At 41.0% G+C, this 23,900-nt stretch overlaps 1 protein-coding gene across 1 annotated transcript in view; it reads left to right on the top strand.

Annotated features, from left to right (window-relative positions):
- GLIS1 (GLIS family zinc finger 1) overlaps positions 1–23,900 on the top strand; it is a 167,095-nt gene that overhangs the window by 65,532 nt on the left and 77,663 nt on the right. Inside the window, 2 exon segments of the mRNA XM_015870832.2 lie at positions 10,252–10,450; positions 16,384–17,485. Coding sequence (XP_015726318.1) covers positions 10,252–10,450; positions 16,384–17,485 — 1,301 coding nt within the window.

Here is a 23,900-nt window from a genome sequence, read left to right as displayed (position 1 = left end):
GAACTCATTCTAGGTCATTAAGTTTAGAGGCGCAGTAGTGTAATTTGGTGACTTAATTTCTCAGCAGAGCTTGCATTACAGTCACGCACTCACAAAACCAGAATAACCATCCTTCTTTCTCCCCAAAACCCTGAGAGATTTAAAGGACCCAGCGAGGCAGCCTCAGGTAAAGCATTCAGAATTTGCTGGTTGAACAAGTGTTTGTACTCTGATGATGGAACATAATAATAATAATTTAAGAGAGCTCTGTTTATGCACATATCAGGCAGAAAATGATTTTGTTGTCTTATAAGTTATGAACGGCTCTAGTTTCGTACTGCTCCAGCGTTGACAATTTAACAAGGTTCCCCAGAAAAACTGGCTGTTGTTAAGAAAAGATTCATACAAATCATTCGTGATCTGGCAAATACGCCTTGCTGTGAAAAGATGAAGCTCAGTTAGTCACTGGAGAAAGGCAGGAACAAAGTCGAGAGGGAGAAAGCTCTGGGTACTTCTTGTGTCTCAATCTTGCACACACACAGGTGGAATGAGCCAGTGCCTATAAAAAGAAGTCAAACAAGCTCAAGCTATATAAAATTCATGCTCTGAACAAACTGCCACTGAAGCAGTTCTCCGTCATTTAAAGATTCCACTGTGATATTTGATGTCTTTCTACAAGATAAACCCTAGATCCATCTGCATGTGGTTAAAAGGGATGTGCCATAGGAAACACAATGCACCAAATACACCAACATTCTTTCTGGACTCTGTGAGCTGTGTTCTTTGGAAGTAGCTCTGGAACGCATCTGCTACTCACAAACTCGGTCACCTCATCATAGGCAAGACAAGAGAATAGAGCAGGACCCTTTGTGGACAATATGATTAATGGGTTACTTTCTCACTTTGCTTGGATCAGTTAGATCAGCACGTTAGAAAGATTTCATGCCCTTCTTGAATTTCTGAGAGCTGGGATGGTCAGGGGAAAAAGCACTGTAAATCTGAAGAGTTAGCACAGCAGTCTGGGCAGTATGCAAGTATGTGCACTTCAGTGAAAGTTCTTATTTACTGCTTTGTGCTCTTAAGTGATGAGACCATAGCGGAGGCAACCTTTGCCTCTGTGTGGATATTCGGTAAGTTCTTCTATACTGACATTTCTGGGCATTTTCCAGAGGGCAGTTTAAAGCAGCAGCAATAATCAAATCCAGCTGCACTGTGTCAGACCAACAGTTCACCAATGTCAGATTTCTGTGTTTTATCCAAGAATACAGATAAACTAGCAGGATAGCTAAGAGCATAGGTGTACATATTAACAAGAGCTTTTTATTTGAGTTGTCAGGTTTGTGCAGAGAACTCGCTCTGTTATGGGAGCCTACAAAAGGCCTGTTCACTGGCAGTGAGCACAGAAGGGTAAATTCTACTTGAATTAATCCTAAGCATGGTTCTGGTAAAATAGAAAGCAGCATTGCAAATTACTTGATACAAAATATATTGTATTTTTGAAATAATGCCAGAATCCTGACAGAAAGAAATGTCAAACAATGAAAACAGCAAATGAGAAGTGGAGGGGATAGGCTGTTGCTCTTTCCAGCTTATATCTGGGGGATTGTTTTTATTTGTTTTTAATTCCCTTTCTTGTGGTGTTAATTCTAAGCTGCAAGAAAGCCATTACTGTATTCAGAATCAAGTGCTATGTGAACAAGGAAGCTGTGAAGGTGAAATGGTCGCCTGTTTGTGGCAGCAATTCGAGTTTTCTTTGTAAATACTAGTTTACACAAGAGCACAAAGAGGTTGATTGGGGATATTTGATTATACTTGGTGAGTGTGAGAGACTAACAGTGACTGTAGATTGAGGGTGTGTGTGTGAAGATGTCTTCTCAATAAGAGTATGGAAAAACCAAGTTGCGTTGGGAGAACGTGTAGCCTTTGGTGATCTTTGACTTTAATTTTTCATTTATTATATAGAAAAATCAGGAAGAAGCTCCAGGAGTAAAGCTGTCAGTGGAGAAGAGTAACTGATGCCTCTCAGAGTAAAGGAGATTAACAAACTGTCTGAATCAATATTTACCACTGAGGGCATAACCCCACGTGATTCTGCCCTGCAGAAGTTAGCTTCTGTAGTGTTCACTGACTCAGTGACTCTTCTAGGTTTCTAAACACTTGAACTCAACATCTTGCTGGAAATAATTTTTGTTTTGCTCAACTGTAAGTATGGATGGTGGGTTTTTTTCCTTTTTTATATACATGGTGCATGCTGAGCTAGGCAGACATAAAATTCCTTGTTGGGGCATAGAGGCATAGATGTTTACACAAGACACATGCAAGGTGCCATATGGCAAAGCCCCAGCTTTCATTCCCAGCACATCCTTGTGTTTCCAATGTTTGGGAGAGCGCATACCCCTGTGGAGCCTTTACATGGTCTGCTGGCTAGAAGTTCCATGGAAAAGAGACTAAATGGACTAAGTAAAATGTAGGGAGTGGAGATCTGGGAGTTTAAAAGTTCAGAGTTTAATAAGTAAATGGGAAAGCAATAACCCACATGCTGTTCATAGGAGACATGCTTTGGCTATTAGTGAATTAGATGAATTGGAAGGAAAAAAACAAAAGGAATAGATTTTCTCAAACTGTGCATGTATGGGAAGATCCTGTCTTCTCAGTGGAGTCATGTAATTGATGATGAAAGCGTGTTTACAATAGGAACAATTCAAGTACCCTCATCAGAAAATGTGTGAGCTTCTGTCTTAAAAGAGTCACTCTGGACTTCTTTTGACCTTCAGGCCCCATCCAACTATAGGCTGCTGTGAAAACCTTGGTGGTACCCATTTATGCAACAAAAAAAGCAAAGCGCAGGGGACAGGGGCAGGTGAATGTACAGATAATTGTAAACAGTGTAGAGTTGCATTGTGCCTTACACCAGTATGCACGGTGGAATTTATTGAGTGTGTGAGTTGATCTGTCCTCATTCTGGTCTCTGGGCACACGGGTTGTTGGTCAATCAAAGATCTGGGACCAGGTAGACTGACAGGATCTGCCATGTGCTGTATGTCACTGCGTTGACAAATACAACTGCCTGCTTTCCAGAAAGGGAGACCAGCTCCAGGTGGGGTTGAAACTTGTGCATCTAAATAGTGAGATAGATTTGGTAGTGCTGGCTTTGTATGCACAGTGGCTGTTTGTTGCATCTGTGGCATTCTGGTACGTGGGGGAAGGTGAGGCACAGGTAGGGAAGGTTTGGAGGTGGAAATGGAAGAGAAAGTTTCAAACCAAGCTTAGAAACAGAAGGGAAGTGGGAGTGAGTGGAGAAGTGGGAAAGGAGAATGGGATCAAGGGCTGTATTTGCCTCTCCTTCCAATGTGTTTGTTCATAAGGCAGCAGAAGTACTCTGTTTGGCAGAGCAAGGCAAATCATAATGATTTATCCTTCCTATCAGAAATGCTGCAAATTAAGTATGTTCCATGCATAGTCTTCTTATAAAAGGAACGAAAAGAAATACATCAGATTTTATTACATTGAGCTTATGTTCTCCACGTGCCCATTAAAAAGGCTTTAGTATTTCCTTTTTAATTAATGTTTGTTGAGCTTAGTGTTTTCCTAAAACATTTTAATGTCTTTTCCCCCTTCCCCCCCTACTAAAACCCAAACTGTAAGGAAGGATAACTGACCACAAAAAAGGCCAGATGTACTGAGAACAATATTTTTCAGATTGCCTGGCAACAGGGAAAAGGTGATTCGAAGATGAAGAGACTCCGTAACAGTGAATGTAATGATGAGACCTGTGTTTCATCAGGCTGGGAAGGGTTCTGTTCTGATTGCATCAGAAAGAGCAATGGTCATTTTCAGTCTGCTCTCAACTTTGTCTGGGGTCATAATTTAGAGGCCTGAGATCCAAATAGGAAGCCAAGAATGCTGAATTCCAAACTTGACTGTAGTGAAACACTCCTTGTGATAGCAGACAGTTTCTGCTTCTCTGACGATCGATTCACTGTTGCCTAAAATGGTTATATTCTTAGGCATCCAGAGCCTGGCTGGGAACGTCAGCTGAGGCTGTGAAGTCACTGGGACCAAAAGCACAGGGCATGCGTTCTCCTGAATCCCAGCCATGCTTGCAAACTTCAGAAAGTGTTGTGAAGGTCTTTGGTAGAAATCGGAACTCCATAACATCGCAAACCATTTTAGCTACAAAAGACATGAAGAATTGTTGAAGCATTCTTTGCCTGCTTCTGTTGGACTCTGAGATGATTTTAGAATATCAAGAAAGGATCAAATTTGGGAGCCAAATCTTCATACTACTGGAGTGTTCTTCAGATTTTTGAACCATTGAACTGATAGAAAGTTAATGCTGCATTCTTTGTAGTGGCAATTCTGCTCATTCACTCTTTTAAATACCACGTATAGTCTGCAAAAAGAAATTCCACAGAGCAGAAATAAAGTGCAATCCAAATAACTTGTTTTAAAGATAAATTGAACGTGAAATAACAAATATAGATGCAGCCAACACTTAGGGCCCAGATTTTACTGAAAAGACACACATGGGTTACATTTATCTTTCACAGGTTTTTAAAAATGGATGCTCTGCAATTCATTCCACGAGCTGGTTTGTTTGAGTTTACAGGAGTTTTCTCAGTCCTTCTGTCTTTACTCATACCTCAATGTGAAGGTAAAACGTAGTATTTCTGTCCTGAGATTTTATAGAGAGATAAAAAAATCTTGGAGGAAAGGGTTTTTCCTCTAATCCCATTGGTTGCTGTTGGCTGTCCCCAGACTTGTAGATACTCATCATCTGTATCTATTCTCAAATAGGAATCTTGTATCTATTTTCAAGCAACTATCACCTTTGTTTTGATACACAGATATGGGACAGTTTGTTTCTTCACCTGACTCTCACTGTTCATCATGGTGTGCTTTGTAATAGAGTCTATTGGCTCTCACATACTGCATTTTTCTTGAGGTATTGCACAGGCATAAAAAAAAAACCAACAAAACCACACAAAGGCCATTCTCTACCAGCTGTATGAAATAGGTCTTAAAATGGAAACAGAATGTAACTAATCTGGGGTGACCCTGGAATGTGGTGTGAGCTGCTCCATTCATCTTTATGAGATATGAACTCTTGTATGCGTCAGTGGAAATTCAGTGCTGTTACTGTTAACCACTTCAGTCCTCAGGTAGGGACGAACAGCAACCAAAGAGGCTCAGAGGTCTCTTGACTTGGTTTCTTGGGGAAGGAGTTCTTACCTTCCTTTGGCCCTATATAAGAAACAAAGGAGCTGTGTGTGACAGATGTTCATAGTGAAAGCCCGTATCTTTGAACCCATTGGCTGTCCAATGCACAAAAAGAACAGCATGATTACAATTGAACAGTCCTGGTTGGGGATCATGTCTCAACTGTATAACTTAAACAAGGGCATCTTTCATAATCGCATGTTGTTAGAAGTTGCAAAGGTCTCTTAAAGTGCAGAACTTTCCTTTTTCAAGTGATAAGAAGCCCAAATGCCTGGAAGTTTGTTCTGTACCTGACAGTGCAAACGTGTACAGGGAGATCAGTAAAATGGGATGCTGAATATCAGCTGGACGCTACCTTCTCTACAATAGCTCATTTGTCTGTGTTGGCACCTTTAGGGTTAGTAACTTCCCCTTGCAGGGCTTTGATAGTCTCCTCCAGCACCAATGATTTTCAATTTGCTTGAGAAAATCTGGACCCCTTTGCTCTTCCACTGGCATCACGACTCGTCCAGCTGCCAGCAGTGGCGTCCCATTTCTCAGTGTTGCTGTGGTATATTTTGGACATCACATCCAAACAAAACCGAGAATGGGGAATTTTTTTTTTAAGAAGAAGTAATTGAAGAGAATAAAGCAGTAAGAAAAAAAAAGCAAATGACCTAAGTTTGGTCTTCACCACAAAGCCCACAGTGCTCTGGGGACATCTAAGTATTTTAGGGAAGTATTTCAAATCGATCTCTATTTTGAATGCAAGTTGTTTTAATTATACATCGTTTCAGTTATTTGTTCATTGGCCTTAATTAGTTAAACACCAAAGTAACGTGTGTTTGTTGATGGATAAGTACCCTTCTGATAGCTCTTGTTCTTTTCCAACTACAACTTTAATAGCTAATTTTACCAGTAACAGGGAAGTCTTCCTTACCAGTAAACAAGATGCTACTAGGGAAGGAGGAAAACTACTGCCCTCAGGTAGGATTGTTTTTAATGCTGATCTCGTTGTTGCACAGATGGGTTTCCCTTTGTGTGATGTGCTCCTTTTCTCTAGGAGGATTTCTGCAATAACACACCAGGCTGAGTCTGCACAGTTGTGAGTGGTGCTCCCCGAGGTGTGCAGCCCTGTCAAATCAACAGCACCAATTCTCATATGACATAACCTGGCATGACTCCAAAGTTAGTTACCCCAGAATTTAAGCAGCAAGATAGCCAGAGCTGAACTAACCTGATTACTCATATGGAAAGAATTGCCTGATTGCAGCATTTGCACACTACTGTGTCAACCTCTTCCATTCCCTTCATGAGATTTTAAATGTAGAGATATAAATCAAAACTGCAGGACAAAAAAAGACAAAAGTTACCTTGATGGATTCCGCTTCCACGAGATCCTTCTGGAAACCATTCCACTTTTATTAGATTTACTCTCTGTAAATTAGGATTAGTATTTTATACGGATTTATGAAATTTTCTCCTGAAAGCAGGGTGCACGCTCTGGTAGAAGGCAGGGAGTCTGTGCTCTTTTCATCTGGTATTGGTAAGTTACAGTATGTAGGTTAAAGGCCCCCTGATACCAGTGAAAGAAGAGATGCAGTTCCAGACATGGAAAATGCTTCAATCTCATGTATGCCAGCCAGTGATATTAATATTGCATAAAAAGCCAGTTGTCAAAAGGCCAGATTCCCTTCTCAGTTACGCTGGTGTAAACCAGACATTTTTTCCTTTCTTTCTGGAGACAATGAGTTTGCTTTCACATGTGCTTGAACATTTGAACATTGACTCCAGTTGTCTGCGTTCGGAGACAGTCTTTCAGTCTTTGTTGCTGTTTGCCTTGTGGAAAAAGAGACAAAGTGAGATGGTGGCGTAGTGGACACGTTCGAGAGTGCGTTGGTGCAGGTGTCACGTCACACGAGGCACTGATGTGCAAGGAATTTGTAACTCTTGTTAACAAATCTGTGGGGTACTTTATGAAGGCAGATGTGGGGTAAGTTGTCTGAAATGCACAATTTCGCCAGTTTGGCATGAGTTTCTGTTCCTTTGCAGGGAGAATTTTTTTCTGATTTGATAGTTAGAAGATAATTGTTCTTGATGGCATAGGAATAATGTTCACATTATTCCAGGAAATCTCCGTCTTCATACAAATAGGTATCAATGTGTGCTACAGTTGATGTTGCTGAACATTGAGTGGAAAATTTGGGTTTCTGTGTTTTGGTAATATGGTAAGATTGATAAAATGCATTTTTAGAAAGCTTTAGTGGATTTCAGACTTGTGCCATTTTGAGAATGGAAAAAAAAGAAAGTGCTTTTCTTACAGATCAAGTATGAATCTAAAAGCTTTAGAATACTCAGTGTTTTGGAGAGAAGATACGTTTTGCAAATATTGCTGGTTGAAGAATTGAAGCACTATGAGCTGCGTATTGTAGGTGTGACTGATGTAACAACTTCTCTTGGTGGTGTGGCCTTCAGAAGTGTATAGAGCATCTTTCATCAGTGTACAGCAGTGTATTTTGATACCACTTCAGTGTGATTCATAAATTCAGGTTAACAAACACTAGTCTGACTGTGCAGTCTTGCTAGGAAAGAAGATATTGCCATTGAAATGAGTCAGTTGTGATGGGAATAAGCCAGGATAGGACTGGAATAAATGTGGAGATGTAGATTTCAAAGGATATAATAATCGTTTATGTCCTGATTACAACCAGGGTGCAGCTAATTGTCACAGGCACCCACTGTAAGCTGAAAGGCATCCAATGAGGTCTTAGACACTTCAGTCCCAATCCACCAAATGCAACTGATTGCCCTGCACAAGACAAAAGTTGTTCTGCTTTTCTGCATCTTCTTTGCATCTCCAGTCATTTACAGCAGCCGCGGACTGTTAATACAAATATCCCTGAATATCACGGTCTCTGAAAATGAAGCTGAGATAACTAAAACATAGGTATTTGTCACCATGAAGGATGTTAATGGCCTGTTTTGTATAATTTAAATACAGTAAAATATCACGCATTTTTCCTGAAATTGTTATGTAGTTTATTTCCATAAGATGTTGCTGGCCTACACAGCAATATCCACATACATCCGTATCATGATTGGAGCTGGGTAGGAAAAACCCTGCATTGTCTTTCCAGTTTTAATGATTCCAATGTCTTAAAAAAATAAAAATCATACAAATAAGAAATCAAGAAGTGTAATGTACCAGCCAAACACTGAGAACTTTTCACTAGTAACAGGGAATTCTATTCTTGAAATGTCACAGTGATGCCTCAAGAGACTTGTAATTTGGGTGTCACATGTACCCACTCTTTGCTCTGAGTCTGGATCCTTGCCTGGACTGCATCTTCCTCTGCCATGCCTTTCCCTTTACAATGGGGCCGTGAAGCATGATGGGGAAGCTGTGGACCCCGGCCAGTAGAGGAGAATGGACTTTTGTGCTGTGATCCCTTTCACAATTTCTCCAGTTACCAGAGACTTTTAATGCCTCTCCATGTCACCTGTTTCTTCTCATCTATACTCACCAAAAACTCGAATGTCATTCTCATTGCTTTCAAAGTGTGCCCTGACTGTAATTGTAGAGGACCACAGTAGCAAGCTCTGCCACTGCCCTTCATTAACCATAGGGGTAGCAGCCATACAGAAGAGAAAATGGGCCTTCGTGCACTTTCAGGGTACATTGGCTGTAGAGGAGCTGCTGTGTGAAAGCAGTGACTGACAAAAATCATGGAGGTGCTTGAGCCCTTCTTAAACACCCATTCTGAGATGGCTGAATGATATAAAGGTGAAACTGGTAGATGGCAGAGCTATGGTGAGATTAAACATGCCTTGTAACACCCTGGTAGAGGTCAAACATTGGTGCGTTTGCGAATGGCTAATTTGTGTAAAACTAAGTATGGCCCATCTTTTCTTTGCAGAATTTGAAATAACTGCAGTGCAGTTTGGCTCTGTAATACCCTGACCAAGAGCACTGGGTACCAGGGGGAAGGAGCTATTTTCTGGGCTCTGTACACTACAGAAATATGCTTGCTGTTAGTTTTCCTTGGGAAAAAAAACAACAGCAACAACAACAAAAACAAACCCACAACATATTAGATCTAGTATAATAAAAGTTTGGTTCATACACAATAATGAAAATGATGGTAAATGGTATTGGGTATTTTTAAGCCAGCATCTGAAGGTTAAATGTCTCATAAATACTTCTGTAGTTGCACATGTATGAGTATTCGACTAGTTCCCTAGAGGTAAAAAACAAAACAAAAAGCCCATCTGAAAACAAACAAAAAACACCACCAGAATGAACACACTTGAAATGAAATGATTAGTGCTTGACCAGCACAATCTGTGTTCTTAATTTCCCCCTTTGTCCTTTCTTTTCAATTGAATTACTGCTAGTGGATATATTTATACTTTGAAGAATATTACTATAGCTCTAGTCTGTTTTTCTAAGTCAAGTAAAATGTAATATTCACCAAAACAGGGCTTATTTTTACTAGTTGTAGCATCATTTATAGTAATGAGTCACATTGGTCACACATATACGTTGAAGCAAAATTTGATTTAACCTGTCAGTAAAGGAGTAACATGCCCATCTAAGGTCATAATTGCAGGGATAATTGTCTGCAAAGAAAATCTTGCCTTACATCACTGTTTTCAGAGAGCTGCTCTCCCTGAAAGTAAAGGGACTCTGAAAATAGCGAGACTCTGAAATATTCTTCCACGAAATCTGGTAGAGGCAAGGCTGGACCATAAACATACAGTCAGGAAGGAAGTTATTGCACAAAGGTTTTTTGACTTAAAGTGTAGTGTAAATTAACTGCAAAACTGAATAAATAAATAAATAAATAAATAAATAAATAAATAAATAGAAATAAAAATTCATAATTCACAGATTATTATTTCTTTGGAGTTAATTTTTGCTTCTTTGGGAAACCTTTAGTTTCCACTGCTGTGCCATTTACAAGAAGTTCACAAGGAGATCCAAAATGAACATGCCAAGCAATAGGACGCATAGACAGTTTTTAGTCAAAGGCTTATGGTCACTTAATTATTTTTTTTGTTATTTTTTGACAGTTAATGGTGGCTACAGTCATTGTAACTTGATCTCTGAGAAGAAGAATATGATGGACATGGAGATGACGAGTAGCTCTGTACCAGTCTGCAGACAAGGACTGTTCATCCACACAGGAAACCCACTTATGCGAGACCACCCACTGTCCTGTGAGAGGTTACTTCATGTTGGTCAGCTGAACCTGACACACTCTGACATAAGGTATCACTGTAAGTTTAATGGGTCTATGCACTTAGCTCCTCTGGAATGCCTCCATATTGTTTCTGTTTCCAGTAGCATTTTGTGTATCCAAGCAGCATCCTACAGGAAGAGTACTTTTAGTTTTTGCCTCTTTTTGGAAGTTCTTTGGATTCTTGTTTAACCATTCCGCTCATCTGCAGGTTTTCACTGCAGGGATGTTCTCGTGTGTGCAGACAACAGGCCAAGGCAGTGCTGGTAGAAGTCACTGTACTTGCAGCTGCAGCCCTTTGCTTCTCTGTGTGGACTTTACTAGCATGCTCAAAAGTCAAGGAGAGTTTTGCCAGCTGTTTAGGTAGTGTCACATTTGCTTCCTCTGTACTTCCACTTTCTACACCAATGCCATGTCCAAAGCCAGTTTCTCCCATAGGGCAATTTCACATGCCACCATCAAACCTACAGGAAGCCAATGCCTTTTTTATATCTACAGCATTTCCTTTAATCAAGTATTTTCAGTGTTCCCATACAGCCACATCCTTGGCATTTGCTTTTAAGGCTGTAATGTGAAAATTTGATCTCTGGTTTTGATATATACAATGTAGTTGGATATGCCACGAACAGAATCTCTATTTAAACATTTGCTATGAATTAATTGTATGAAAACACAGAACTCCATTATTTTTTTGTTGTTGTCGTTACAAATTTAACATTACCAGATTTTAAACAAGTACCCTAAACAGACATCCATTGTGAATAGAAGCCTGCTATAAATTTAAATCTGTCCATCCATTTTAATTACTTCTTTTTGGCAGAGTATATAATACAGGATAATCTTGAGCTTTTTGAAGAGCTGTAGAAAAGAAAAACCTCAGTAAAGCAGCAGCCTTTATCTTAGATATTTGGCATAATTGCCACTCTGCATGGTACTATCAGACCCAGATATCTGCAGTCACAGCAAAAGGAAATAAGGACTATAGCTTGGTCTTGGAAATCTGGCAGTTTCTGTTTTTACTGTACATATTTATGTCATATTTCCCTTTTCCATTTACTTCTGGGTTAAGAACATCTGTGTTTTTAGGAAGAGGACACACAGCAACTTGGTAAGAAAGTGGAAAGAGCTGTTTGTTTGTCTGTGTGAAAAGAACAAATAATATCCATGCCACATAACAAAATATTCTGCAATTGCTGCAAAGGTTTGTAGATGATGTTGCAGCTGTATTCAAGTGTATTTCCTCCCAGCTTCTTTGTGATTCAGTTTGGGATTGCCACTTACTACACTTTTTTATCCTGTCAGTGAGGACAATTATGAAACAAAGATAATTAGGGCTGGAGCAAACAAAAGGAGGAAGAGAGTAGTACTCTGCTTAGATCTTTTTGAACCTTTTTGTAAAACCTATAATGAGCAAATGACAGATACCTGCATACCATGGGTCACAGTACCCACCCTTGGAAATATGAACCCCTTCCAGTTCATGTTTGAGAAGGATTCCCAGAGCAGCGTAAAGGATTGTCTGCTGCATAACATGAGAAAGTGGCAGGTGACAGGCCAAATTCTGCCCCTGTACTTCATAGCACGGTCTAAAACGTGGAGGTTCTGCTTCTTGCTAAGCAACAGTTTGGAATTGTTCAGGAAATATCTTGAAGGTCCCTTCCAATCCTTTATATGTTGTTGGTATGTCATGCTCTACTTGTACGTCCACCTGGCCAATATTGCCTTTGTCTGCCTAGGATTCACAAGGTAATGCCAGTGCCCAGCTGTGGACCCCTGAGATACCATGTCTTAATTTTGTCATCACACACATGGTACAGAAACTGGAACCTTGGCATGTGAGAGGAGGTGGACAGCAGCTGGGATGATTTCTGTTCACAGTGCTTGTGACAGTAAATGTTCTTGACAAACAAGTAACAAAAGACAAGGGCTCTCTCTGAAGGAGCAGGAGAATGTAGCTGAGGTGGGTCGGGGCAAACGCCCACCATGTTCATGTGAAGTCAGTGGGAGCTGAGGGTGCTCTGTATCTCCCCAGATTTTAACCTTCCTTCTCTGATACAGGAGAGTTAAAGGGCTGGAACTGACAGATGTCCATGCATAGGAGACAGTGCAGATGGATTGGTTGTTCTGTCCAGCTCTGGTGACCAGCATGGAAATAAGGGGAGATACAAATCCAAGCAAGTTTTCCAAACTGATCTCTGAACCACTTTGCTTGTCTTGGATATGCAGCATCCAAAGAAAACCCAAACAAATCAGAGAGCATCTCCCCTGGCAGTCCAGAATTTCCCTCAGGATTTGGGGTTATCGTAGGCTTTGTCTATTTTTCCCCTCAGTGCACTGAAACTTGTTATCGCCGTCAGCTTCTCTCTGAATCACTTTCTGTCATAAACTGTGTTCTGGCAATGACTGCCTTAGCCCAAGAATCACAGTCTCTCTTCATCCTGGCCCCTTCTTTTCCCACTCAATTAATATCTTTTAAGTTGTGCAATATAATTGCTGCTGTACGCTATCTGTGAAGGCGATGTGTGTGGGACTGGAAAAGGCGTAATACCTTCCTTACCACAACTGGAGTCAGCACTCAGCTGGTGTTGGCCTTTTGTCAAACCATCCATTATCAGATGGAGCAAACCCGCCCACACTGCGCTCAGAGCTCAGCATATAAAACCCAGGGAGGACATTGGAGCAGTCAGATAGTGTTGCAGAGGGTCCCTGGATGTGCGGCAGAACAATCCCCTCCAGCTCCTTAAAACTGTCAGTTACCACTGCTTGCACATTTACAGTGGCTGGTGAAGGAGTGTCCGTTTGTTTTGTAAATAATCTAGAGATTTCAGATACTGTGGTCTTTTCCTCTGAGGGCAATAGGGAACTGTAGCACTTCTGGCATAGTGCTGCTGGCCTCGTGCTCTGGCTCCAGTTACCACGTAAGGGAGTCTCTTTGGAAGCAGTGTTTTCCTGTCCTCTTGAGAGGCTGCTGTTACCCAGTGAAGGACTTACACTCAGCTTTTGTGTGCTGAGCCTCAGACTGGTACACAGATGCTCCCTGCAAAGGGATATATGTTCATGGGGTACGTTCCTCTTCCAACCCACTCCTCTCCATGTTCACTCACTTGGAAGCCCCCAGTGCAGCCCAAGCAGGTCTGTGTGTCCACACAGTGCTCCTTGTGCTGCCCTGCAGTCTGCCATCCCTCACTCTCCTCTTGGCTATTTGTTTCTTTTGAATTTGTATTTATATCCAGGGATTATAAAGTCCTTAAGATGACACTGGCTATGTGTAACAGCTCTGGAACCTGATCTCTGGCTGTAACAGCAAGATGCCATGGCAAGACCAAATAGCATAATGACATGGTATAAGAGACACACGGTGTGTTTCAGACACCTTGTCTCTCTCTCACATCAGTTTTGCTTCCCTTCTCTCCATTACCCAGGGCTGGAAGAAACCTGCAGGGTTTTCCCTAGAGTTGTGATGGCGAAATTCTGCCAGGAATACAGTTTGCTTTCATGCAGCTTTGGCATTCAGTGCGTCACCAGTTGACCATCAGGAAATTGAAACAAAGCCAGATTCTCCCTGCAAAGTTAGTAATCACAGGATATGTAAAGCACTTAGTGCTAAGGAGAAAGCTGTAGAGCCCAGAAGGGTGTTGCTTCTGATCTGCATGAGCAGTCTGGACTTATCATGTAGGCAGAGCATGGATAAGAAGGCTCTGCCAATGAGATGCTGGAATTGAGTGCCTTCCTCTCTTTTGCTTTTGAAACATTCTTGGAAAAAGGTCGAAAACTCTTCTGTGTGTCTCATATTTTGTGCTGTAGCTGCATCACAACAGTACAGTCCTGATTCTGAGCAAGGTCTTATGCTAGAAATGCAGACTCATGTTGGTGGGAACTTGGAGAATGTAGTATTTCTTGTGATGAACATCTGAATCCATCCCGCACTGACTCCTTCTTGAACTCCTCACATTGATTTCTGGCAGGATGGGAGCTTTACATAAAGCTTAATAGTATGACACCAATTATCGCAGGCTGAAATGTAAGGATTGCATTAGCTTTACGTGATGTGAGAAATGTGTTGTGTTTGTTTTAGCCCGAGGCTTTGGGACCACTAAGCTGTGGTACAAACTGAATTATTTTGAGGAGTTCTCATACAGAAGAAGCTGAATAGTAGGAAATCTCATGCCTGGCATGGCCCACTACAAAACCTTTCTCAGAAAGCCTTTAGAACAGCATACTTTGGAGCTACAAGCTAGCAAGGCAGGGTTTCCCAAACATGTGCAGTAAAGAGTTTTTACTAATGCTTGTGCCACATATTTTACAGACATATGGTTCTGTAAATGGTAAAAAATAATGTATGAAGACTTGTGTGTGTTTTTTTTTTAAACTCACCATCTGCAAAACCAGGTGCTTTAAGTTTACCCAGAGACCAACTGTGCAAACCTAAAGGGAGAAATTATAACTAATGGATTATGGAAACCTCTAACATTTTAAAATGTGATCTTTTTAAACTTCTGGTGGCAAAATGCAAGATCTGATTGTTCCGTAGCAATGAATGGTGGGGAATTTCATTTCTCTCCCAACTGGCTGCAGACTGGCGTAGCTTAGAAACCTGTCACCATTGGATGTGATGTTGCCAGCTGTGTGCCTCAGACTGGTATCAGTCCTTGACAGCTTTCATCTGATGGGCAGGAAGTCTTTTTGAAGCTTCTTTAAGTTTTATTTTCTAATTGAGAGCTGTTACCAAGGACGAGTTAGTGGTCCCAGCTCCTTATGTCTGTGGGGATCTGATGGAAGCAATAGAGATGAAACCATCTAAGTTGAAAAATAAGCGCTGTTTACTCTGCAGCTCTGCAGCTTACCGTGTGAATACATTTACAACATCTTAAGCACGTATGTTTCTTCCTTTGAAATGTGTCAGGTTTGTCAGCTACAGCATCACACAGAGTTGCCTAATGGCCAGGTTTTCTTCAGCTTTTCTGGTGATAGCATCAGAAAGCATAAAATTCATTTATGTGGAACATTTCAGCATAAGAGCCCTGGAGGACCTCTCTGGAGGGTTTATTAGTTCAGGTACAGCCTTCCTGCACACAGCTGTACTGTTTCCTCTTACAGGCCTGGCACGTTGCTGCATGGTGAAGCCACAGGTTAAACCCAACCACGCTTTAGGGATATGTTAAGGTGCTCCCACTGATCCTAAGCAACAACAGACAGCTGGGTCATGCACATTAAATGTTTATCACTGAGGTTATTATTAATACATTTTAAAGCATAAACCAATTGCTCAGTGCTTGGAGGAAAATGTTAGAAAGAAATGTTTCCTGGAAGTTTTACTGAAATGACTGTGTGGGATTCCTGCTTCCTGAGTGATTGGACTCAGCACACATCAGAAGGGGTTGAAAATCACTTCTGCAGAACCATCCTTTGGCACTTGTAGACCTGGGCCTTCATAAGCTTTTTTTTTGTTGTTGTTATTTCTTTCACAGATCTTATTCTTTTTCAGTTTAGCAAAGCTCAGATCTCTGTCACATATAAGCAGAATTCAGCTATAGCCTTCTTGGCTTTGTGTGAACAAGGTTGCCACGGAATTTTCCCAGTGCACTCTGAGGAAAACACTGATATTTGAATAATTCAAAAAAGCCCAAAGCAATCAAACTGCATTCTCAGCTATTGTTTTGCCCGATCTATTATGCATTGAAAACCTAGATTGTGATTGATGAACTGCCCGTAGCAGTGGTGGGGAGACTGGCTGTTCTGTGCATAACTCAGTGTGTAAAATTAATCCTGTGTAAAACGATGCTGCCTTTACAAGGATTGTAGAAGAAGCACTGCAGAATTTTTTGTTGTAATTGCTGCATTAGACGAGCAACATTCAGCGCAGAGCGAGCGCTTCCATTCTCCAGGGCTTTACAAATGTTGTGTCTTGTACAAAAACGATAAATTCTGTGGTAGTTAGTGATGCTTAATACAAACTATATTACAGGTCACCCAGGTTTCAAGACCCGGTAGATTCTGCTGCTCCATGCCTGAATGGAAGTCACCCAGCTCAGCACATTAAACAAGAATGCCCCGGTGATTATAAGGCTCTGACTGAGGCTTCCACACACAGAAGGCTTACAGAGGGGATGGAGCTGAGAGCTTCTGGTAGTCTGCATCCCGAAATAGACCTAATGAATAATAGCTTCACAAATTCACTTTCTTCCTACTTGTTTAATAATGAACACAGCTCCTCCCCGAGTCCGTTGTCACTTGGCACCCCTCAGCACTCAGCTAGGCTACAAGCAAGCAACCTGAAGAAGAGATGCATCTCTGTTGTGCCGTCTTCAGCCGAAGGAATTGATATAGCAGCTATCATCCGCACATCACAGACGTCATTGGTCACCTGTGTGAATGGACTGCGAACTAATTCAGCTGGCATTTCCTCTCATCCCGTGGAGATCAGTCATCACAGCGCTCAGAAATCCTCTCGGCCCCAGTCTTGCTCTCAGCCTGGAAACCCTTGCAGTATTCCCTCCCCTCCAGCATGTCTTGTACCTGTTTCCACCGAGTGTGACAGAGGTGACTGTGAGCAGATACAAATGCAGCAAGTCGAGGAGAATGGAAGTCTCAGCCTTATGATGAATGGTACTAGCATTCCTCATCAAAACACCTCCCACAGCACGCAGAAGGTGAGTTTCCTAAAACAAGAACCAGCTGACGATTATTCCTCCACCACTGATCTTTTCCGACATCATCAAGGGCTGCCTCCCCCTTACCATCTACACCAGCAGCTGAACCAGACCCAAGGGACGCTGCCTCACTTACATGCCTCTATGTCTCCGAAATCCCTTCAGCCCAGTGAAGGGGATGAGCAGGACCTCGGCAATGGCAAACAGGTCTGTCGGTGGATTGACTGCAGTGCCACTTATGACCAACAAGACGAACTGGTGAGACACATAGAAAAAACACACATTGACCAGCGGAAAGGAGAGGACTTCACCTGCTTTTGGGCAGGCTGCGTCCGCCGCTATAAACCCTTCAATGCTCGTTACAAACTTCTGATTCATATGAGGGTTCATTCTGGAGAAAAACCGAACAAGTGCATGGTAAGTCTGGAATATATTTGTTTGAATAGAAGCATATTACTCTGCTCTCTTTTTTGCCCTCTCTTCGAACTTACTCTAACGTAAGTGTGCTTTCCTGTAACAATTTGCAGCAAACTGAAGGAGAATTGGAGAAAACCTTAGCATAGAAGGAAATGTTGGAGTAAGAGTTACTGTAGCTCTTGGAAAAGGGATTCAGCTTCCCTATACGAGAGCTTAACTTTTAATGCAGCGCTTTATTTTTTTAATATTCATTAAAGCATTTATAAAGTGATGATCAAAGCACACAGCAGTCTCTTAACGTAAAACAAGTCACTGAGCCTCGGGTGACTTTTTTAATCGAGAAACATAAAACACATCTAATGAAATTCTTTTCATTCCTTCAGCTGAACAGTAACCCGTAGTTTGGTGGATGCAAAAGTTTCAGTTGTTAGTTTAGGAAAGAAAAAGAAACTTGTTAAGGATTTTAAATAGTTAAAAGAAAGAATATCTTTGAGTACATTTCCTAAGGTTCACAGGGACTTTTTTAATTTGTGAAACAGAGCTTTAAAAATAAGTAAAAACCATTGTTCTCTTCTGATCAAGAAGATGTAAACAACATCAGTGTTCCAAAAAGAAGATCTTGGGAATAGCACCATCTCTGCATCTGCCCACCATGATGACAATATGGCCAAACTAAAATAAAAGTTAATGACTTCCATTAAGCTTTCCACATGTTTGAGACAACAATGATATAAGGCCCTGACTGAAACAGATGAAGGAAAACAAGTTTGACATAAGCTTCCAAATTGGGCTATGAAATTTGGAAAGTCTTATTTGTAACACCCACATGCGCACGCGTGTGCGTGCGTGCACTTACACATGTGCACACACAGAGACAAGTCCAAACAAAGGAAATGTCTGTGAGGGCAGGTTGTTGTTTCTGATAGGCAGAATTTTTGACTATATGTCTATTTTAATGTTTTGATCAGAGAATGATATAATGGAAAATGTTTGTAAGGAAGTTAGATCAAGACAGACTTTTCCGTGGCAAGCTGTAGCTTTGTATGGAGCAATAGGAAAGCAAGCATGCTTTTATAAAAAGCTTGCTTTTTTTTTCCCAGTTGTTCAGAGAAAACCTTGCTGCCTTGCAATGGGTGTGGCAGGGAAAAGGAAGGACAAAACTTATTCAGTGTGTTAAAAAATGTTTCAAGGTGAAAGATGTTCTTTGTAAGTAAGCGATCACACCGCTGTCTTCTTCCTGCCGTCAAATAAGTGTAAAGTATTATCTTAAGGTCTGCACTGCTCAGTGGATATTCCCACAAATAATAGTGGAAATAACACAGATATTTAGAGAGCACAACCATGTTGTCCAAGATAAGATGGAAAGTCTCTGACTTATTTATCTCAGCTTTGAGTGAATGAACCGACTCACTCATTTCCAGAAGCAGCTCCATCCGTATTTAAAAGTACGAAGGATTTTGAAATGCCTATAAATATCTTTTTTGTGGTCGTAAATCATCCAAGAATGACAAATGTTAGTTGTTTCTTACCGAACTAAAGCAGAAACAAGCTGTGGAAGTTTGTGGATTTTATTTTAGCCTTCTTTTTTCATTGACTGTTTTTAGCCATCTGTAATGAAGTCGGTCTTCTCCCCCACTTTTATCTCACAGTTCTTAAAAGGAATATTTAAACATGAAAACCCCAATTAGCTTTACTATTTGTGCTGAAAGATTCACTGGACTCTATGGGTGAGGGAACTTTTTGTCTTTTCCTGCAAAATAGGTACTTGACAGGTATTGTATAGCAGATTTCTAATGTTACATTCCCATTCCTACAGGAAACTGGATAAACCAGAGACATTAAATCATGTAACATCCTAGCAAATGCTAAAAACTTCCTCCTTTCAATTACGTACATCCGCCTCAAAGAGCTGCCTTTTGATAACATCACAGGGCTCAACATTATGAATAGGTTGGAAAAAACTTCACATCAGCTATTTCAGATAGCCTTCATGACGCAGGTATATGGCCTTGGCATGTAAGTGCATAAAGATGTGTAATTCCAGCAGATATCGTAGTTGTTCCCCTACATGAGGTTGCCTCTGTCATGATTAGGAGCTTTACCTTGCAGAACTTGCAGTTAACTCTTCTGTTCCCTGAGCAACGTTCTCTGGTATCAGCAGAGTTATCAGTTTGTTAATTGTTACAGGCTGGAATCCTGGGTTGGAGCAAACTTGGATCCAAGTGGACACACGAAAAATGTCCTCTTCGCAAGCTTAGTTTTCTACCCTGGAAATACCTTGATCTAGCAAGGACAAGATCCAAAGCAGCAACACAGCTTCTAAAAGTTATTAATATAAAGGGTTGCTGTGCAGTGTTTCATTGTGCGGTGATGTCATGTCATTTTAAATGATGGCTTTTCTTTTGATGTGGTAACAAATTGTGCTGTTATTCCTGCAAATTAAGGAGGCAGTTCATTCTGTGTCTATACAGCTCTGAGATTTTGTTTCATTTTTGCTGTAGCTCTGTTAAAGTAACTTTACATCTCTTGGTATTTGTAGTGGGAGATTTTCTTTCGCTATTTCACAATTACCCATTGTAGTTTTTTTAAGCCCTCAATTTTGTTCCCCTCGGTAAGATTACAGGCTGTGAGGTACCGAACTGCTCAGGAGAGGCGAACAGCAAGCAGTCCTCCACCACCATACATAAAAGTATTTTTCCATGTAAAATTATTAAATTTCTTATGGCAGGCTTTGCTACTATGTACTGTAATAGACAAAGGAATTTTGGAATTCAAGCTACTTGAGAACAGGAAATACATGAGACATTTTGATTGAAAAGTAAATGGTTCACTAAAACTGCAGTTAATCCTTTTATTATCTTTCCAACAGCAGTTTCCACAATACTTTCATGAGGTAAGCTTCCTTCAGTCCAACTGTAACACTCTCATCGTTACAGCTGGTTTAAATTTAGCCAGTCTGCTTCTTTCTTTACTACAGACGGTTGACAAGCAAAACAGTATCTGGTGCAGAGAAGTACTGATGTGCAGATCCATATTCTGCTTGCTGTGTTTCGTTGCCAAAGCCTGTACTATGAGTATACTGTTTTTCATACTCCGTTAAAATATTCTAATTTACTGGTGCCTTCTCGTCATTGAGTCCCTCAGTTTGGTTTTTCCTTGGGCTCTGCAAGTAGTCTAAAGGAAACTACCTAATCTCTTGCAATATCCTGTTATGTTTCATACTTAACTCATGTTATTTTAGTTTTATTAAATTTGGGGTTCATCTGCATTATAATCAAAAATATATCCAACAAAAATAATGATGCAATGCCTTTAAGACTTTAACTTCTGAAGATTAATTTCATGCTTTTTTAGATTTGATGTCCCAGACAATTGGAATTTTGATTGTCTGAGACAGCAAAAATTAGCAAGCTTAAATGGTTTTTATTTAAAAAAAAAATTGTTTCTCATAGCTGTATCTTTTTGCTATCTTAGAGCTATTCCAATGCTTCGCTGGGTAGAACCCTGCTGATCTCTAAATATTGCATCCTTGGTTTAAGCCCCTGCTTGTAAATGTAAATTTTGTTGTCTGGAATTGTTTGATTTGGAAAAATCCAAACATGGCTTATCAGTTTATCCTCTTGCGCTTCTTTGGCTTCATAAAGAGCAGCAGATGAAGTTCTCATCCCTGCATGCTTACGTGTTCAGGGAAACTCTGTTGCAGGCCTTCACAGATGTGAGAGGAGATAAATATGTTCACCTTTATGGAATTCCTGCATATGCCACTTACGCTGATAGAAATTGGGTATGGTAACATTTATGGCACATCCTGAATGGAGCTGGGTGGTGATGACAGCCATTGTTACTCTTTTCCAGTTCATGTGTTTCAAAGAACCAAATGCCTCCCGTGTGTATTTCAGCCCCTGCCTGTGGGGCATTGTGTTTCTTCATAGGTAGATAAGGCTTTGAAGCAGAATCTTTTTTTCTTGCATGTGTGCAATATATTCATTTGGGGAATAGTCTTGGTGCAGTGATTTGGGTGCTACATCCATACGCAGTGAAACTCAGCACTTGTGCTTTTGGCAGTCAACTCTCAAGTCCCCTAAGGGGGGAGGCACTAAAGGTACTGCACTGGTGACTCAGAGACGATAAGTAACTTAACTAAAGGCACCTTTAGGCAATTCCAGCTTACCAGAGCAGCTCCTGCATTCAAATCACTGCATTGCACCAGCTTACCATTGGCAATTCTACCTATGAAACAGATCCTTGTTCAGATTGCATGAGAGATTGTGGGCCCGCGGTGCTTCCTGTTATTTTCATGGTACACCTCTGACGCAGGTGGTTTCACATGGCATAAACCCTGTGAAAAACTTTCAGCTGAGCGTCAGAAGGCACTGCCTCTGTAACACATCATGCACTGAGACCTGCTTATCATGTGGGCAAAAGGGGCTTACTGAGCACAATAGTGGTACTGCTACTGAGGAAACCCACAGGGAATCTCGGTTCCCAAAAGATAGCAAGCATTACTCTGTCTGCAGTCAGTGGAAGGCCTGTGTCTAACAAAGCATGGTGGGCAAGCACTGGGATCTCAATGGGCTACATCTGATGAGTCTGAGAGAGTCCTGCATCTGTAGGGAGGAGAGGTCTGTGTGCACAAGCTTGCCTACTTTGGAGATCCTTCACCTAAACAAAAAGTTTCCATGCCTGACTCAAGGGAACATTGTGGAAGTCTGCAGTGTTTTCATCTCTTAGTGTGGATGGTGTCATGCGCCGATGCCAAAGAAGTGCTTGAACAAAACAATATTAGCCTCACTTTCTTTCCTTTGAAGTCAATAGTAGGAAACATCCGTTCTATCAAAGCTGCCTTACTGCAGATCTCTTTTTATTAGGTCTCTCTGATGGCATTTCCCGATACTGTCAAGGAACTGCACTATTAAAAACACTGTGATTAGAGAAGTAGACAGCGGAGCAGTGGTTTGGTGAAAGCACAGTGTTTATTTGTTTGTGAAGCCCACTACAGATTACAGGACAGTGCAAATGGCTTTAAAGACGCACCAACACTGGAGGGCAGGCTGTTAAATGTCACCATGTCGGTTTACCAGCAGCAGCTGGTGAATTTGAATTCTTGCCTGTCCACAGCAGAGCTCCAGCCTGGCTGATGTTGCAGTTTGCTCTGTGTCTGGGTTTGTCCCATGCTTCTCTGCTGTAGAACGAGAACCTGAACTGTTCCTTTTGCAGACAGTGCAGGGTTGTGGTGTCTTCAAGGGCTTCACACCTGCCTGCTGGAGCGGAGCTGCTGGTGTCTTCCCCTCTGGATTGTCAGCTTCCCACCATGAATGTTGGGAAGGATGTTTAGGATGGTCTGTGAGGTGCATCTGCTTTATCGCAGGGTGGTAGAGAAGGATGCTGGATACTGGTACAGCTTGGGACTTCCATGGAGTGGGATTTCAAATACATACTTTCTTACCTTACAAGAGAATTTAATTCCATCAGGTTTTATTTAATTTGACTTGATAAATGATTCAGTAATTGGGAGCCTGGTTAAATCATCATAATTCCTTTTGGCTGGTATATTTATACAGAGCTAATGGCTGCTTGTAGATACCGCTGTTCTTTTAAGTGAGATAAAGCAGTGACATCACCACAACATAGCGAATATTCACTCTGTGAAACTCACATAGTTTAGCCATAGGATATAATAGAATTATTTAGTACTGTTGTGGTTTCTCATGGTGCTGGATGATTTCCACCATTAGAAATCAGAATATCCTCAAGCTGAGGTGTCAGGGCAAAGCAAATGGAGTGGCTTAGGTGGACTTGTGGCATGAGGATGGTTGTTTATTTCCATGTTCCACATCAGAACTTTTACTCGATATTCAAGGCCAATTATTTCAAACCAGTAGCAGAATCATTGCAAAACAGTTTTGAATGGAAAGTCGTCAGCGAAGCTGGATGACATTCATTTTGGAAAACAAAATGATAGGGGAACAGGGAACGGGACTGGAGGATTTTGTTACTAGTGGCATTTTTTAAACAGTGTACTATTTTGGAAATAATGAAACGTTGCTGTAATTTAAGTCATCTTTTTTGACTTTCCATTTCAGAATGAAAAGCCCTGAACAAAGAGGCTTTTTACGTTGTGTAAAACCTCTCCCCCTTTGATTTATTTAGTGTTTTTATTTCATTAGTGCAGTCCCCAAACAATTTGTATTTCAGCTCATCCTGAACTCATTTCTTCTCTCTTCATTCTTCAGTGTTTTGATTTTCCTGATGAAAAAATATATACATATTAACATAATCCCAGCTGCAGCATTATTGGAGGGAAAATGAACTGCTTTCCCCCAGGACAGCAGAGGTGTGTCAGAATCCCTGACACCAAGCTTTGACAAATAGATGCCAATGGTCTGATAGACAGAGATGACCCTAAAGAAACGTT

The sequence above is a fragment of the Coturnix japonica genome, chromosome 8 (assembly GCF_001577835.2).
Source record: "Coturnix japonica isolate 7356 chromosome 8, Coturnix japonica 2.1, whole genome shotgun sequence".
NCBI classification, from domain to species: Eukaryota; Metazoa; Chordata; class Aves; order Galliformes; family Phasianidae; genus Coturnix; species Coturnix japonica.
Note: the sequence above shows the minus strand (reverse complement) of the source record. Positions and strands in the feature narration are given on the sequence as shown.